The sequence below is a fragment of the Echiichthys vipera genome (genome assembly GCF_963691815.1).
Source record: "Echiichthys vipera genome assembly, chromosome: 13".
Taxonomy (NCBI): domain Eukaryota; kingdom Metazoa; phylum Chordata; class Actinopteri; order Perciformes; family Trachinidae; genus Echiichthys; species Echiichthys vipera.
This window is the reverse complement of record NC_139838.1, coordinates 8620618-8638321: the sequence shown is the minus strand read 5'-3', so window position 1 is coordinate 8638321 and position 17704 is coordinate 8620618. Positions and strand designations below refer to the sequence as shown.

The following is a 17704-nucleotide window of genomic DNA, read 5'->3' as shown; positions in this document are numbered from 1 at the left end:
GACACAGGGAAGCTTTCCAAAGCAGAGAATCTTTTCTTCAGTAGCCACATTTATAATACATGTTTGAGTTGTTTTTCCAACATCTAGCAGTTTATTTATGTGGAATGATGGCTTTATGGTTGTACCCAGTTTATTGCATGTAAATATAATGTACATTGTAGGAGAGGGGAATAACGTTGTGGGAGATAAAAACAAAAAAAGTGAGTAAAAAAACACCCTAAATGGGTTCAGAAGTAAAAATGAACTTTCTTCTGTTGATTTTTTTGTTTTTGTTTTTTATGCCTTTGAAATAGTCCATCACTTCTCAAAATAATTTCATGACTTAATGTTTTGTCTATACCCACATTACATAAATATATTGTGTCCTGTTAAATGTTAGCATATCAAATTTATCAAATCACTGTTGTTGTGTTCTGAATAATACAGGATCATGTACAGTATGTATGTGCTGAGAGAACAAGAAGAAGCTATGGTTGTGATGCTTGTACTTCTGCTGAGCATGTTGAGAGTAAAGTTCCCATTAGTTACAAAATTTGCTCTCATTCTTCAATACACCACAACTGTTATGAGGGGTGGAATTGCTAGCTCTACTATTCACATCCCGGGCGTGATCAGTGCACATGTGCAAATAACTTGCAGTCTGGACGTGGCACACCTCCAATCACACCAGAAACAGTCGCTAGATTTGTCGCTAGTTTAAGAGGATTAAGATTAAGATAATGCTAAGATTAGAGTAAGAGGATTTGGAAAGTCGCCACATTTGACAAGAAAGTCGCCCAGTTGGCAACACTGGTCGGACCTGAATACGACCTTTTGTTGGTTCTAAATGTCAATATTGCAGCTGAACTCTGTTGCATTAAACAATTTAAAAATAAATGTTTACTTTGTCTGATGATGATTACAAAATAAATATTGAAAACTTGGTCAGTAGCCAAGTAAAGACTATTTATGAGCCACAATCAACTTTCAACAACTTTCCAACAATAAAAAAACAATAAAATATGTCGATGACAACGGCTTCTGCTTCATTAAAACATTACAGAGAGCATGAGGGAACATAATAGATTAATGAGCATGTCTGCCTGCCACACTCTCACCAAATACAAATACGATAAATTAGTTTTACTGTGAAGACAAAGACAGAAACAAATGAAATGCATTAACTACAACTTGAAGTCAGCCAGCTCCTGTGTACATTGGCAACAACTAACCCTGTTTAGTGGGTTGACGATATTTGCAATGTTTCGCTTCAGAGGGAAGAAAAAAAACATTGTGGACATTCTGGGAGCTCTTGGTGAGCACCGATGATCACACTCACCATCACCAACCATCTGACTACTTTCTTTTTATTTATTTATAGGTTTTACAATTGACAACATTGATAACATTAAGCAGATGTCACACTCACGCTACCCTCTTCTATTGTATTCGCGTCACAATAAGTGGTTGTCAGTTTGTGGTTGAGGGACCGAGACAGACTCAGTCATGTCAACTCATGAATCAACATGTCTATGGATGAATCTGTGGGTTAAGTGTTGGACTATAACCCAGGAAAGCCTGTTTCTCACATGGGATATCATTTAAAATATTGTGGAGTTATTATACTCGCAGATTGGTTATATTTTGGCAACAAAACTACCTGATTATGTTTAGGCCAAAAAGCTATTTGGGTAAAGTGAGGGGAAATGGGGGAAATAGCATCGTTTGCTACTGACATGTTGGGAACATTTACTACCAGAGTGTAAACAGCCTTTGCCTTAAACATATCTGATGAGCCTTATATTGAATCACTCTATAAACTTGTTCCTATTGTTTATTGTTTAACAGTGTTTTGTGTTTCAATCCTGGCAGCAAACCAATTTCCCTGTATGGGACAATAAAGACACTTTGAACCAAGCTGTTAATCAACAATCATTATTGATTTCTGAAGAAACCTACCATGGGCCCATTCAAACGAGTCAGCTGTCAGGAGAGCTGTTGCTGTGCTGTAGGTCATAGATAATACACAACATCTAGCGGGAGCCAGGACATAACATGAATGAGTCTCTAACCCTTCCCACGTCCCAGGCAGCCAAATTCTGACTTGAATACAATCAGCTGAATGTTTTTTACAGGCTACGTTCATTTTACAAAGCTGGTCTATATTCAGGTGATGGCTCAGGATGGGCCAGTGCCAACAAAACAAACAGAAATTCCCTTAGTTAAACGAATTAAAAAAAACGTACCTTTCAGAAACAAAAATCCACTTACTTCGGTTTAACAATTAAATGAATAATACAGGGCTAGTGTGGCCGGTTGAAGAATGAGAAGGGATGTGTCACTCTTTGCCATCATCATCATCGGGCAGGCACCAATCAGAGGTCGGCGGTACTACAAAACTCCAGTTAAGGGCCTCACTCTTGAACATCCCCATTTTCATCCAAAACACACACAACCATGCAGCGGCACTCTGCCACTCCCTGTGACACCCTGTGAGCAACCTGGGGCACGGGTGCCACCATTGGCACATGGTAGTTTAAACAATGGCGCACTATAGCAACAAGTGTGCAATACATTTTTGGGGAAATTATGTAGAGCTCATCCACATGCCAAATTACCTTAACAGTCTGGTTATTTATTGTAGTAAAACTGACTTTTTCCTAGTAAAGCTTCAAGAAGCACCACTGGATGGTGCTCTTGGTTAAAAGAAAAAAAGTTCAAGGACTGGTAATTTGTTGTGCTTTCCACCCTTTGTTGAACAGTGAGTGCCATCCAGTTGGCTCAGAATATAAAGAAAATAATTCATATAGCTTCATTAAGCTTTCCTTTGGACATCGCTCCTTTTTCCCCTTCATACATTCCCAACACTGCCTCTGGCTAATCATTATCTTCTTCACAGAATGTGGCACAGGTGTAGGGGGGGGGGGGTAACGCCCCTGGAGCAGGCTTGGTTGATGTTTGGTTGACGTTACACAGGTTAAATGGACCCTCGGCGCTGAGGTTTGTGCTGCTCAGAATTTAAGTTGTTTAGCCACTATCCGTCTCCGCTTTTGGGAACTGCTGAAGTAGTCTCCTAGTGGCGGGGAGTACGACAGATGGCCAGCAGCCTGATGTTTGGGTCATTTTCTGTAACCAGTGTAGCATTAACACCATATGGAAATAGTAAGCTAGCTAACTAGCCAGCTGATAAATTAGTACTGTACTGTAACAACTTAATACTTTATCCTCAAACGTTCTTGTCACAGCAGTAGGAAAACACGTTGCTCTGGCTGTTGTCCTCAAAGTGGTCACATGGCCAGTGATCAGATATGTATGGGATTCAGGACCACATATGTCCAAATCTGATTGTATCAGATTTCTGTGTCCACAACACAAAATAAATGTCACACAAGAGCAAAAAAAAAAACACATATGCTTATAATATGAACATAACAAAAATATTTCTCTTTCTCTCTTTCCACACACTTTTATTATGTTAACTGTTAACTCCTCGGCGACCCTATGTCCTGCTTCTGTGTTATGTCCCTAACTAATACATAAATTAAGACATTTAAAAAACAATGTGTAAATTTTTTTCAGTTATATATTTTTTTGAAAATAATTGGGTGGGGGGAGGGGCATGGAATCCTGGGAAACCACTTAAATGTCACACAGTAATACAACAAATTTGTTATAGGTCCTTTTAATTAATGATTCACATAATGTGTGTTCATTTTGCAATTAGGACAAAGTGCAGGGCATTTCATAACATGACTACTATACAGATACTTCATTTCAGGAATGCCACATCATGTTGATACTGAAAACACGAGTCTACTGCCTGCCAGCCCATCAGCACATCCGTTACAGTGGGTAAACATAATTTATTAGAATGACATGCTTAGCAGGTTTTATCTTTGGCTGAGAAAACCTAGATGAAACAGATGCTGTATAAACATTCTCTCATTTTCATCTACTCTGTCTCCAGACTCAGAGACAAGACAAACCTTTGTGGACCTGATGTTTTTTTGTCTCCACACAGAAAACTGATGAGGGAATCCATAAAAAAAATAAACCTGGTGAATTTAAATGGTAAAAAGTCCCTAACATAAGTGAGACAAAGCTTTTCACAGTCTGGAACTATGCCAAGTGTTGACACGCCCCATTTCTGTAGTTGCCATGCCTCCAGTACTGCCTCTTGGCAGTTCTACCTGCTGTTGATCAGTTGCCGCATCTAACAGGTTTATTTGGGCTCGCCTTACTGGCTTGTTTTTTCTTCTCAGGTAAGAGGAAAATGATATATTTCAACTAATTTTATCATTAAAAAGTCAATTTAACCTGGCATACTGCTTGTGGCATTTGCCTATAGGTCCTTACACTCCTAACACAATCAAGAAAGGCAACTGAAGTGTGGGACTTTTTGACTGAAGAAACTGTTGGGGGCGAAACACTTCATTTCAAACTTGATCCTTCTGTTCATTTATGAGTTTAGTAAAAATAAATATCATGGCTGTTATGCTCACAGCACTCACTGTTAAATTATTCTTTAAATTGCTCTTAGTAAAGCAGCTTCATCATGTGAGGCTCATCACATTGCATTTCCCTTTTCTCCTTTTATGTTCCTTGTTTATTCGTGTCAGTTTGCACCCTCATAGTGACCCTATGTTTAATACAATGATAAAGGCATTTATCTAGTCTTGTCTAGTCTCTTAGTGACTGCTTTACAACAGCATTCACTCATACGCTGGTGGCAGAAGCTGCCATGCCAAGTGTCACACGCTCACTTGGAGCGATAAACACACACTGGCGACACAGACAAATATGTCACATTGAATTATACACTTTTGAATAATATGTCCACAGAACAGTAAAATCATCTAACACAACTGTTAACTTGCTGCTTTAAGTAACTGATTGAATAGTATTTGTGATTGATTTTATTGTTATATTTCTATATTGTTTTTATTATTATTTGTTTATTTGCCACTGCACAATAAATATAGTGCGTGAGAGAAAGCGAAGAGCTCATTTAAGTCTGTAGTTCCTGGGTGTGCACAACACAATGGAAATTATTCTAAACAGTGTAAACAAAATCACAGTAAAAAAAGGAGAGTCAAATCACATATGAAAGATGTACACCGTACAGAAGTATTTTTTTTTTTTACAAATACTGTGTAATCAAAAGAGCAGATTACATTTAAAAAAATATCACTTTTAAAAATTAAAAATATAAACATAAACATATAAGCATGAGCTTCTTTTGACTGCAGGGCTGTTTTTCTTTTGGCCATTTTTAACAGAAGTTTTAAAGACGTTTACAGCTCTGAAATCTCTGATGATTGAAAATGCCATCTTAACTTTGTGGACTAAAATCAGACACAACAGTCCCCTCTAGTGGAGGATCTTGTTTACCTTGTGCTAGTGTTAAAGTTTGTTCAAAATTGTTTAAGTGGTGGTGGGGCAAGGCTGTGGAAAAAATGTATATACTAAACACACATTTACCCTAAATAGTTTTCAAATTTTAAATTTCAAAGGTCAGAAGATTCTACTTCTTAAAGATGTTACAGTGGTGATGAGAATTGCTTGTTTTTTTATCCAATGCCTTCAGTGTTTGTTTATAAAGTTTGTGTAGCGGCTGCACGGCCTGAGACCGTGGTGTGATGCAGTATGAAAGTTGTGACAACATCGAAAAGTGCTTACAGAGCACTTATATATAAAGAATTTATATTGGTAAATTACTCTATGTTATTTGTCAGTTCGACTCAAATTGTCTCCACTGTACACAATGTCTAATTTCACTACCACATTTGAGGTTCTCTGGAATACCAACAGCTGTAACCCAACACTCTCGCTGGCTATTGATTTGATAATTTGTTAAGCTGCTTGTTGCTCTTCTTTCCTTTTGTGGTCATTGTACGTCAATGTGTCTTCATGAGAGAACACCTGGGAATAACAGGTGTGGCCTCTGTAATAAGATAGCAATGATTATATATATATATATATCTGTCAAAGGTGTGGCTGTATGACAGATGAAGAGAACATAGTGAGCAACTGGTTTTACCCAGTGGTAGAATGCTGTCCTCAGCTGACATAACTCGCTCACCTGTGTGCATCATCTTGTACCCACAGGTTGGTTCTGACCCAGAGAGTCAAGCTGCTGAGATGCTTACCAGATTTGGAAAAATCAAAGTTCTGATTTCCCTGCTGTGCATCGCTGCCCTTGGTGTATTGCATAGATCTTCATGGGATTTATCTGTAAATCCCTTTTACTCTGTGCATACAAGTACTTGTGCCTGTCATAAATGCTTAGCAGAGGGTGATCCACGGTTAAGGAACCTTATCAATGCATCTCCTGAACCCTTTCTGTCAAGAAATCATACAATCTCAGAAGATGCTTACAACTGGTGGAAGGTAATGTCAATGTATCTTTGAAGACACTGCATACATATTCTGCTTCTCTTTCAACATTAATTGCTTTAGACACTCTGGTGTGAATTCACAAAAGGATTGACATAAGACGATAAGTAAAAGAAGAACTCTCAAAGTACCCACAATGGGAGAAATGCACCCTAAACTACGCTGCCAAACAAATAAACAAAATAGCTTTTCATGCTCCTGTGCTATTTACACATCTTTCAATGAGGTTATATGTCTATGTTTGGCGCACAATTAGTCACTTTCTATGCAAATGAGCCACGTTTGAAACACAGTCCAATTCACAATGATAAGTGCTAACAGCCCCACAAAGTTACAGTGAAATTAGATTGTCTTCAGAGAGCTGGTGGTAATGATGTGCATTCATACTGTAAGGAGTGTCCTCCGCTACAAATCATCCATCTTTGCTACAACAACAGCACTGATGGACTGGGGATTAAAAGTGACAAAGCAGCATTCCAAGTTAGCCTAACACGCACACACACACTCAGTCCTCTTCTCTGCCCTCAGTTCTGACGAATGTGCTACTATAATGCATAAAGTTGGCGGGTTGGATCTGGTTTTAGTGGATCAATTAATGACGCTGTCATTGGCAACGATCTATTCTTTGTGACTTCGCCCCTCTGGCTGCGTGATGCTGCGGAAAAGCAGCAACTAATTTGGGTTCCAGGCACATTTTCAGATCCTTTTTTAAAAAAGACTAAGCGTGGACTGTTGTGACCTTAACCTGTTTAGTGTCTAATGTTGTTCTCTGTCAGCTGGAACAAAACAACTTTTTGACACATGAACATAGGGAAGCATTTAGCAGGAAGCATAGAGGCGTTTAGCAGCTAGACAGTTCCCTCAGGAGTTGGTAGAGACCAAAAACAAAGCTAAAAGACAGTAAATAATAAACTAACATTTCGATTTTCTTGACAATTGTTCATCCGAAGTGCAACTGTTACAACACCGAACAGCATGCTGGGTATAACTCGCTCTCCGTCATGCTATAAAGTACATTCAAGACCAGATAAAAACAGAGACACACCGGAGAAATTACATTGTAGCAAACATCAAGCATCTCTAATGTAACGTTAGGAAAGAACGCTTTTGTTCCCGGAAATATCCTGGTCCCAAAATGCTAGCTGTTAGCAACTGATGTGTATACTCTAGCATTGCTAGGGGATGCAGCTATGTCATATCAACTTAATATAGTAATGTTTTTCCTTAAAAAAGATCACTTTTTTGCAGATTTAAGTTTAAATCCTTACAATTTCAGTGAGGAAGTGCAACTAAATTAAATACAATCTAATTTAACAGCATAGTATACACTGTGTAGTTTCCTGTGCATCACTGGTATAGGTAGGGAATAGGTAAGTATTGTAGAGGGGTAATTATCTTGTAAGTAAATTTGATGGCAATTGGTAAAAAAAAAAAAAAAATCTGATAATGAATAGTGTTAAAGAACCTTGAGGATCTTAACTTTGAATACTCTGGTATGATGAGCTGGTATGTGATAAAATTGTAAACTGATGTTGGAATAACAATGTTCTCCTGTAATGTATGTCAGCTCCTACAGCCTGAAGGACGGAGCTTCACTTTCTACACTGAAACAGTGAACAACCTGTTTCGGATTATTCCACCCACTCCAGATGTTGTAGAGTCCAGCCCTGCCCGCTGCAGGACGTGTGCTGTGGTGGGAAATTCTGGTAATTTGTTGGGATCACACTATGGACCTCTCATAGATGCTCATGATATTATAATAAGGTAATTCATTACTGCCATCTTAAATGCTGAGGTCAAATTCACAACATTTCTCATAAAAATGTATTAACCTCTAATGGTATGTTCACGCCGACTGCACAAATTCACTTCAAATTGTGGTACCACTCCAGTTTAAATACTTTTACTTGCTCCGGTAAATCTGAAAGAATCACACCTTTGTTGCTTTTGATTTACCAAGCCCCAACCACAGCAACTACCTGGTTGATCCACTAAGGAAGTGCTAAAAACTGCAGTTCTCATGGTTTTATGCAGGTTTTATAATAGAGCAGTTTCTCATTGTTCCCATGTTAAAAAGGCCGTTTTCACAGCATAATTAAACCTTTTTAATGCCTGGTGCAAACATTCGAGTCTGTATGTTTAGGTTGCATCTTCATGAAAACACTGGGGGGGGGGGGGGGGGGGGGGGGGTTGTACCAGGCTAGTTTTTAATTTTTACTTTGCGTTAAAGTTTATCAATAATTAGGGGCGCGGCCTCTTGGGTGACAGTTAGTCACTGAGCCTCACTTCTCCTTGAAGGTTAACATCAGCCAGATGGACGTGTGTCCCTCCCTTAACTTGTAAACTATACAGGCTATGTGATTTTCTTAATATGAACTGCGTGTCCATTTTGACAAAGTTTAAAAGTTAAATCTTGAAGCTATATTTCTATGGCAAACTGACTTCTGACTGCTCAAGGCACTTTCACACTATTTGTCACATTCACCCACCAGTTCAAACAGACATTCATACAGCCCGGGATCGAACCGCCAATTTCTCCACCTGATAATGACCCTCTCTACCTCTTAGCCACAGCTGCCTAAAAGCACAAGGCAAAGCCATACTGATTGTGTTTATAAACAACATGAACAGTGGGGACATGAACAGGCGCCTGTTTCACAAAGCAGGTTTAGTGAAAACTCTGAGTCTGTTAACCCTGAAATGAGGGAAACTGAGTTTTCCGTTTCACAAAGGGAGGTAACTCAAACCAGAGACAGAGGGGTAACTCTAGCCTGTTTCACAAAGAGAGGTAACTTAACCTCTCGGTCAGTTACCATGGTAACATGCTCTTTGAAACTAACCTGGTCGGGACCAGGTTTTTCTCAGAAAACCTTGAGTTTCTCTCTGTCTCCGCCCTCTTTCAGCCACACGGTGTTTGATTTCCTCATTCATTCAGTCAGCGGGCGAGTTTTGGCGTAGTATAGTTCCGTCTGTTTTTTCAGAAAATCACTGCAAAAATCAGACATTAGAAGTTATATTAGGTCGCAACTATTTCACCACCATGGCGTGTCCTTCTGATAACGATCCCGTGGATGAAGGTGCAGAATTACTGCTCAGAGAATTAAATATTCGTCGGGAGATGATTATCAAACTATTGATTATAGATGTTCTTGCATTTCCAGGCAATTCTCTTTTTGAGCGGTACCGTTTCATATCACAGCAGATATTCTGTGTTGCGCTGCGTTTTTTTTGCAAAAGGGAGTTTTTTTATACAAAATATAAAACAGCCACTAACGGTAATATTTACTTTACCATGTAAAACATGCTCAAAATGAGGCATCACCATGAGATTGTGCTGATGTTTTACCTGTTTGAACAATGCTTTTATGTTTCATCTTAAGCTGCTGCCAAGTGCGCTTCTCCCCCGCGGGGTTGCACTTAAATGAAATAAACTAATAGGCTCCCACTCAAGCAGTTCCCCCTGTGATATTACTGTGATTGCAACAGAACTACATTTAAACTTATGCACTGACCCTAGCCGCAATGTTCTCCCGCACCGTCTCCCTCTCTTTTGCTGCAGCAGCGGTGTAAACCTGCTCAAACTCACTGTATGAGCGCATTAATATTTCCATTTCCAGTGGTAGCGTAGCCCTCCGCTTCCCGGTTGCTATGGTGACTCGTCGAATCAGGGCTCCATTGATGCTGTCTTTTTTTACTTGTGGTGCACGCGCTTAACTCCAGGTCAAACTACTCTGAGTTGATCAACCTAACGCAAATCTGCTGTTTTGGAACCGAAAACTCAGAGTTTCCTATCTCAGAGTAGATCAACTCAGAGTTCAGGGTTAGACTCATAGTTTTTTTAACCTGCTTTGTAAAACGGACCCCAGGACACAAACCTGTGTTTGTTTGACCAATCCAACACCTAGACCTCTTCCCTATGTGGCCTTTGCTGCTCTTAAGGAGCCTTCAAATATTAAACTGTTTGCCCTGGGCTCTCCGCGAGGATGGGTGCAGGGACCCAGTAAACAGCTAAATCAACATTAGTATTATAGCAACTGTTAGCTCGTAAACTGCCTATGCACACACCTGGTGTGACTGTTTATAAACCTCCAAGCATTACGTCTTCTTCTCGGATCGTGATACGGTTTTAATTACATGTTTAATAGTTTGGGTAACTCAGACACACAAACTATACCTTTTTCCTCCATCTTTGTAGCTGGCTTGATGTCGCTCTCTGATAAGGAAATGTAAATGTCACTCTGAAAGCTTCTGTCTCATTGGTTGAGCTTTAAAAGGTCAGCGACAACTAGGTCAAAGTTGAACTGATTTTAACTTTGAGCGCCATGGCACAGAGGCGAATCTGAACAGTGCATGCTGCTACAATGGCCGCTGCCGCTACTTTTGGCTCTACTGCTACATTGGGCACTATACTGCTACACTGGATGCTACTGCTACATTGGCCGCTATACTGCTACACTGGATGCTACTGCTAAATTGGGCGCTATACTGCTACACTGGGCGATACTGCAACATGGGCGCTATACTGCTACACTGGGCGATACTGCTACATGGGCGCTATACTGCTACACTGGGCTCTATACTGCTACACTGTGCTACTGCTACATTGGGCGCTATACTGCTACACTGGGTGCTACTGCTACCTTGGGCGCTTTACTGCTACACTGGGTGCTACTGCTCAGTGGGCGCTATACTGCTACACTGGGTGCTACTGCTACATTGGGCGCTACTGCCTCTTCCATAGGAAATGAGTAGAATGGCCAGTGCAAAGCGTTTTGTACCGTGTATCATGATTAGGGACCTTTACTCACTCATTCACTCTTACTCTAATAAGTCTACAGGTGAAAGCCTAATATGTTTCATACAGGCACTCAAGGGTTCCATGCACATCTGTATCACATGCTGAGGGCTGTGACAAACAGTGCTCAGTGTGCACTTCAATCATAATATACGTAAATGTCCTTCAACAACATGATATGAAACGTACTATCTTGTATTTTTTAGAATGAACCATGGACGTACAAAAGGCTTTGAAGCAGATGTTGGTACCAAAACAACTCATCATGTAATGTATCCGGAGAGTGCTATTAAATTGGAAAACCAAACTCATCTTGTCCTGTTTGTATTCAAGATTAAAGATATACAGTGGCTCATCAATAACTTCAATGAAGGGTGGGTGTTTAAAACAATGCTATCTGCATCTCTATCTGTTCATTTTTTCTTTTTCTGTTAAAACAATATCAGTATATGAATCTGTAATTGAATTGACAAATATAGATTGGCAAAAGTAATTGCTTTGAATGGATTTCGTTATGCGAAATCAGTAACACATTTAAGGAAGTTTTGTAGTTGACTGCAGGAAAAGCGTACTGTAAGGTGGTTAAGCTATACCTTCTCCTCTGAGCAGTAACTGAAATCAAATTGAAATTTCTATCCAGTTGCTGCGTACAGCTATCCCTAGCCTTTTTTTTGTAAGTTGATAGCAATGTGTTAGCATAAGGTCGCCCATTTACACATGCAGCAAAGACAGAGCAAAGTTAGTTTTTATTTAGTTCGAAATGTTGTGTTTCTGGCCATTCACTCTGGTGTGAAACAGGTCAGGTTCACAAAATTGTCCCGCTACTTCATTTTTTAATATACTCTGTGTTATGTCATGAATAACGTATGAGGACTGTACCACCTTGTGTGACCAGATATCTGATCCGATCAATTCATAGACCTGAATTGCTGTGAAAAATGTTTAATTGGACAAAGTAGTTCCATAGAATTATAACAAAACAATGTTTGGTAATCAATTCATTTTCTACAAAAGTTAACAATAATGCTACCCCCAACAGGAACTCAAGGATAACTGCTAATAAGGATTTGGTGAGTCTTCTAAATATGAAACTGAACTGTCTTTTATCATGTATGGACTGCAGAAAGGAATGGTTTATATTCCATCTGATTCATAACAGGTGATGATCCTCAATCCAGCTTTCATGAAATATGTCCATGAAATGTGGCTGGGAAAGAAGGGCCGTTATCCATCCACTGGCTTTCTGACTTTGGCTTTGAGCCTGCAAATTTGTGACGAGGTCAGTTCAAATTACACATCATACCAACAAGTTCATGCTATGCCACTGACTTAACAGTTTGTGGCAGCAATGCACGGAGAAATAATAATGCTCCAGCAATGGCAAGGAAGACAAAGACTATAAATACGGTATAAATGTCAAAACATAAGGCAAATATGCAAAAACAATTTGAGAGAAGAAATGCATTTTGTATATTACAATAGCATAGTTCAACATTTTATGAGCCTGTTGCGTTAAAATGAATCCAATTACTTTTCTTGGCAAAAACACGCCCTACATAACAGAGGAGTGGTTGGACAGATGGTTGAGGATAGGCTTTTATCTTGAGAGGTTAGGATCAGGATAGCCCCATTGGTCAAAAGATAGCCTGGCCCAATCATCATTTGACATGGGTTCTGTGGATGAAAGGGAAAATTAAGCCAAATTTTCTATTTACCACCACAAAAACAAGCAGGCCATGATCAGACAGAGCGCTTTTAAGCAGCTGGGGGGATAGGAGTAGAGCATTTTACTTGCTGCTTTTGCATTGCTGAGCGCCTCGCACTTTCCTTCTCCATCTGGATTTTGCTTACCATGGACAATATTGCTCCGTTTCAGTGCTATGGACAGCATTCCTACACACACACACACACACACACACACACACACACACACACACACACACACACTAATTGATCCATATTCATTTCACCATTTCACTCACTTGTTTAGCTGTGGGACTTCCAGTAAGTTTAGGCCAAATATTCAGACACCGAATTGCAGTATATGCAAAGTTGTAACGTTAGAGATGAGTAGATGTGAGACGCCCAGTTTTTCTGATGTCTTTTTTTCTTGCTATACTGTTACAAGACAATAATGATATCAAGTTTCATTTTGTTTTTGTAAAACAAAACAATACAACGATTTGCTACACTAATTTCCCTTTGTTTCCTGTCTTTATGCTGAGCTTCATTTTACTATATAGCTGTAAGAATGGTATGAATTTTCTTATATGACTGTCGGCAAGAATGTAGATAAGTGTTTTTTCAAAATGGCAATTATTGCTTTAAGATTTCAAACGGCAATCTAGTGACACTGTGGAGTAGCACCATAATACTAAATTATACAATGGCATGTATATCATAATTTCTTTCACACATATAACAGAAAAAAGTAAGGCGCAGTAATATGTGCATTTGCTGGATGGGTCCCATAACACAGGTCATTGGGGTTTGTTTCCCGGTGCCGTGTCATGTCCTGGATGTACTAAACCAAACCACAACCTTATTTCTAATCCTAACCAAGTGCTTTTCATGCCTAACTCCAACTGTCACCTTTTGAAGGCAAAAATCAATCCGATAATGGTAGTTTTTGTACCTAACCTAACAGACACCAAAAGCAACGGTCGCAGTCCACTTCCAGTCCATCGCGTCTCACGGTCAACTTCCTTTCACCGTTTTGTAAGATATCATACGGATTTTTCTGCAGAACTTCTCATACAATATCATACAATCCTGTTGATGAGAATACAGTACGTTAAACATAGAACATGCAGAAATTAAAAAAAAATAGAAAAGCATCAAATTGATACACAAACAAGAAACATTTAAATGGCAATACTTAAATCTAGCTGAGATTCATGGTATTTTCATGTTTGTTTTCCCAGGTCAACGTTTTTGGGTTTGGAGCAGACAGAGATGGAAACTGGAACCATTACTATGAAACTCTAAGAAACAAAAATTTCAGGACTGGACCTCATGCTGGAGTGCACGAATATGACGTTATTCAGCAACTATACAATCAGGGCACCCTAGGTTTTTTTAAAGGATTTTAAGATTAGTTTTCTCTTAATCTTCTGTCTCGGTCAATTGTATTCCTCTTGTTCTTTCGATTCCACAGCAATCTCAAAAGCAGTTCTGCCAATATCGGGCACAGGCCTAAGCTGATGGGATGGATTCTGGGGGGGCATCGGCACAGTCCAGCATGTGGGACATGATCTGCATTGATCTGCAATAGCACGTCTTCTGTTGTGCAGTTTCGGGCTTTCATCTATTTCCCAACTACGGTCATAACCACCAATAACGGTGTAATTTCTATGTCCAGCCATTCTAGAGCTTGGGTGTTATATTTTTACCATTCATTTTTCCAGGTGTTGGTCCTTGTTTCTTGTTTGGGCTGACTGCACAAAGCTGGTTCCAGATTTCAGCCTGTGTGGCCATGCAAAGGGTGCCTGGCGTCGGCATGCACAGTACCTGAAGTCGGCGTCCTCCAGAGGGGTTCTTTTTCTGTGGTGTTTTTATTTCTTTATGTGATTGAATCAGAATCAAGAGACTGGTGCTCTGACCTCCCTTTCTCTTGGTTTCGCAGCGTGTGAGCACCGTGTGAGCAAAGAGAATAACACACACACACACGCGTGCAAACTTTCACACATGCATAGGCCCTCGACAGTCAGCTTGAGTCAGTCAGTGTGACGAGCCAGACATCATGTGTTCAAGCCATTTTTTCAGTATTTTTCAGAGGGAAGGGATGAAGGACTGTTACCTTTTAATAAACTTAAATTATAATAAAAATGAACCAGTGTCTTATGCACCTTAGCTAAGATGTGTGTTGCTTTTTGGAAGTGTCATTGAAATGGTGTGGCTGTCTCTGTGTCCTCTTTGTGACCTCTCTACTTCAGGGTGCTGTAAAGCTGTAAAGCTTGGGGAAGTGGCTGTGAGCTGTACTTCACAGGAGGTGGTGAACATTTACAATAAGCCACACAATGTGCTTTTTATTGTCCGAAGACATTTTGATTCGTCACAGTAGGAAAAGTGTAAATAATGAAATGAATCATTTCTGAATTCCATTTAGCTGCTTTGATTTCCGGGTCCTGGTATCATGTATGCTGACTCACAGTACTTCCCTCTGGAACACTTAAATTGAACACAGCTCTTGTTAGGGTTATCAGCTTTTCCTACTATGACAATAATAATAATATGTTCACCAAAGCATTTGCTAAATGTCTTTTTGAAGTTCTCCTTTTAACTTATTACTTTTTTTTCTACTTTTATTTTTAGATTGTTTCTATTCTGCTCTGTAGCACTTTGAGATCGTTAAATGTAAAGTGCAGTACAAATAAAATGTATTATTATAATTAAACCTATTTAAGGCCTTGTACAAAATAAAAACATTCTAGACTGTATGTTCGGATCATATCTCCATGACAATACTGAGGGGGTTGATTTTTTATTTATTTTTTGGTACCAGGCTAGTTTTTATTTTATTAGAGGTTAAGGTTCATGAATATTTAGGGGCGCGGCCTCTTGAGTGACAGCTAGCCACTGGCCCTCATTTCTCCTCTAAGATAAATGTCAGCCAGATGGACGTATGTCCCTCCCCCCAACATCACATACATGCCCTTTTTTGGTAAGAGGAAATGAGGTGGAGTCGAAGTCTGACAAGAGGGCGACTCCCATAGGCGAGTACGATTGGATCAAGTTGAGGGTGTGTGTCAAGTTGAGTGTGTGTGTGTGTGTGGATTTATGTATTTACATTTACATTGGCTATTTACATTTATTTGGAAAAGCATTGTCTTTACATACTTTTTCTGGGTTTCTTTTTTGTTTTTTACCTAATGGCTATTGCGAATTGTTAATGACGGGTTGTTAAAGTTGTAAAAACAATTCTATGACATGTGAATGCATTTTCCTAAATAAAATGGAAGGAGGGTGATATTTTTCTCTGTGCTTGTCTGTTCAGCTCAAAAGATTTGTGCAATTCTCTTTACCTCCCTTTTCTCTCTCTTCTCACAAACCTTGACCTAAAGAAAAGTGTTTACGCGTTCTGGCTGAGGTTACGTTGAGTGTGACTTCTGTGATTCCCTCACTCTCGATCGCAGCCATGTGAATATGCTGAATTGTCTTCTGAATTTATTCTCATACTTGGGTTTGAGCCCAAGAGATGTGGTAAGCCAGGCTAATAGTATAAGAACATAATCTGTGTAAAGTTATAGTTGGGAAACAGTATCATTAGGAAGCTAAGATATTTGTTGATAGGGGTATAACATACATACTCAGACATGCTGGTTGCTTTTCTTTCAATATGGAATTGTTTGGGGGGACCTTTCTTTTTTAGATTTTGTTGTAGAATGTCATGGAAAATGTAAATGAATCAAAAGACTTGTCATACACAGGTGTGGCTGATAGTGTGCAATCGCTGCATTCATCTGGGTTTGTCCGCATGATGACTCACTGTCTGATGTTCACTGGCATAATGGCAAACCTGTTATTGATGCTGTGCGATACACCTGTGCAGATGGGTCTGTTGACATGAACGGTTACACACCCTGACTTGTCCATTCAAACTTTTGGTTGCCACATCCAAGTTAGTTATACACAAATGGGACTGGTTGTTCCAGTGTAGCAAGATATGCAAAATAGATTGATGATTGGCCCCAACATGAACCTGCATAGTTTCTGTCCAAGCCCTACCAGAGCCTGGACCATACAAGCAGTATTGGTCCTGAGCCTGATAAAAACCTGAATTTTTCTGCTGCTTTTTTTATCCATGCGTGTGAGTTGAAGAGATATCCAGAAGATGCCAGCCACACACACACGGGTATACAGCCCATACATTAATCATGCTATTACAGAAACTATGAGGTCTGCATTTAAACAGAAAAAAAAGACACACTAGGCAATTACAATAGTGTCCAGATGCAGAGCTGTAGTCTCGGACTCCCTCAAGGGCAGTTACTGTCTTTAGCAACGTTACAGAACACGTCGTAAAACCTAGGGTGATTGATGCTCACCCCTGGCCCAGCTCTGACTGATGACCGACTGTCAGCCTGGCGCGTCAGGGCCACAAAACTCAGATTTAAGTTGAGCGCCGAAAAAATGTGTCCTCTTTAGCAGATTAATTAATAGCTGTTATTTTTTTTCAAAACAAACTTTAAATCTGTTATTGGTTTTATTCCATTTTCTACTGACGCCTTGTTTTGATTTTCATTTTTGTCAACAAAGTTGTTTTAGGTTTCTACAGAAGTCTTGCCTTCTTTATTCATTGTTTAATCGTATCACGTTATTTATAAAGTATTTTTTGCTTTTTTTTAACTTTTATGCCTTTAATCATAACCTTTGCTATATAAAAAAAATACTTAATTGAAGCAAAAACCCATAAATCAAGTAATTTCAAGCTGGATCCACCAAGAGCTGAGCCTAAAACAAGTTTTTTTCTTTTTTTGAATAGGTTAATAGTTAGTCCATTGCTTATGCAACACAATGAAGAATTCCAGTTAG

General features: G+C 39.4%; 1 protein-coding gene across 1 annotated transcript; it reads left to right on the top strand.

Moving 5' to 3' along the window:
- Positions 1-4158: 4158 nt before the first annotated feature.
- Positions 4159-16141, top strand: LOC310955759 (CMP-N-acetylneuraminate-beta-galactosamide-alpha-2,3-sialyltransferase 1-like). Its single transcript, XM_083925775.1, has 7 exons — positions 4159-4241; positions 6088-6369; positions 7943-8139; positions 11377-11544; positions 12210-12240; positions 12330-12449; positions 14095-16141. The coding sequence occupies exons 2-7, from the start codon at positions 6121-6123 to the stop codon at positions 14260-14262; spliced, it is 933 nt and encodes a 310-aa protein (XP_083781901.1). The 5' UTR covers positions 4159-4241; positions 6088-6120; the 3' UTR covers positions 14263-16141.
- The last annotated feature ends 1563 nt before the right edge of the window (positions 16142-17704 follow it).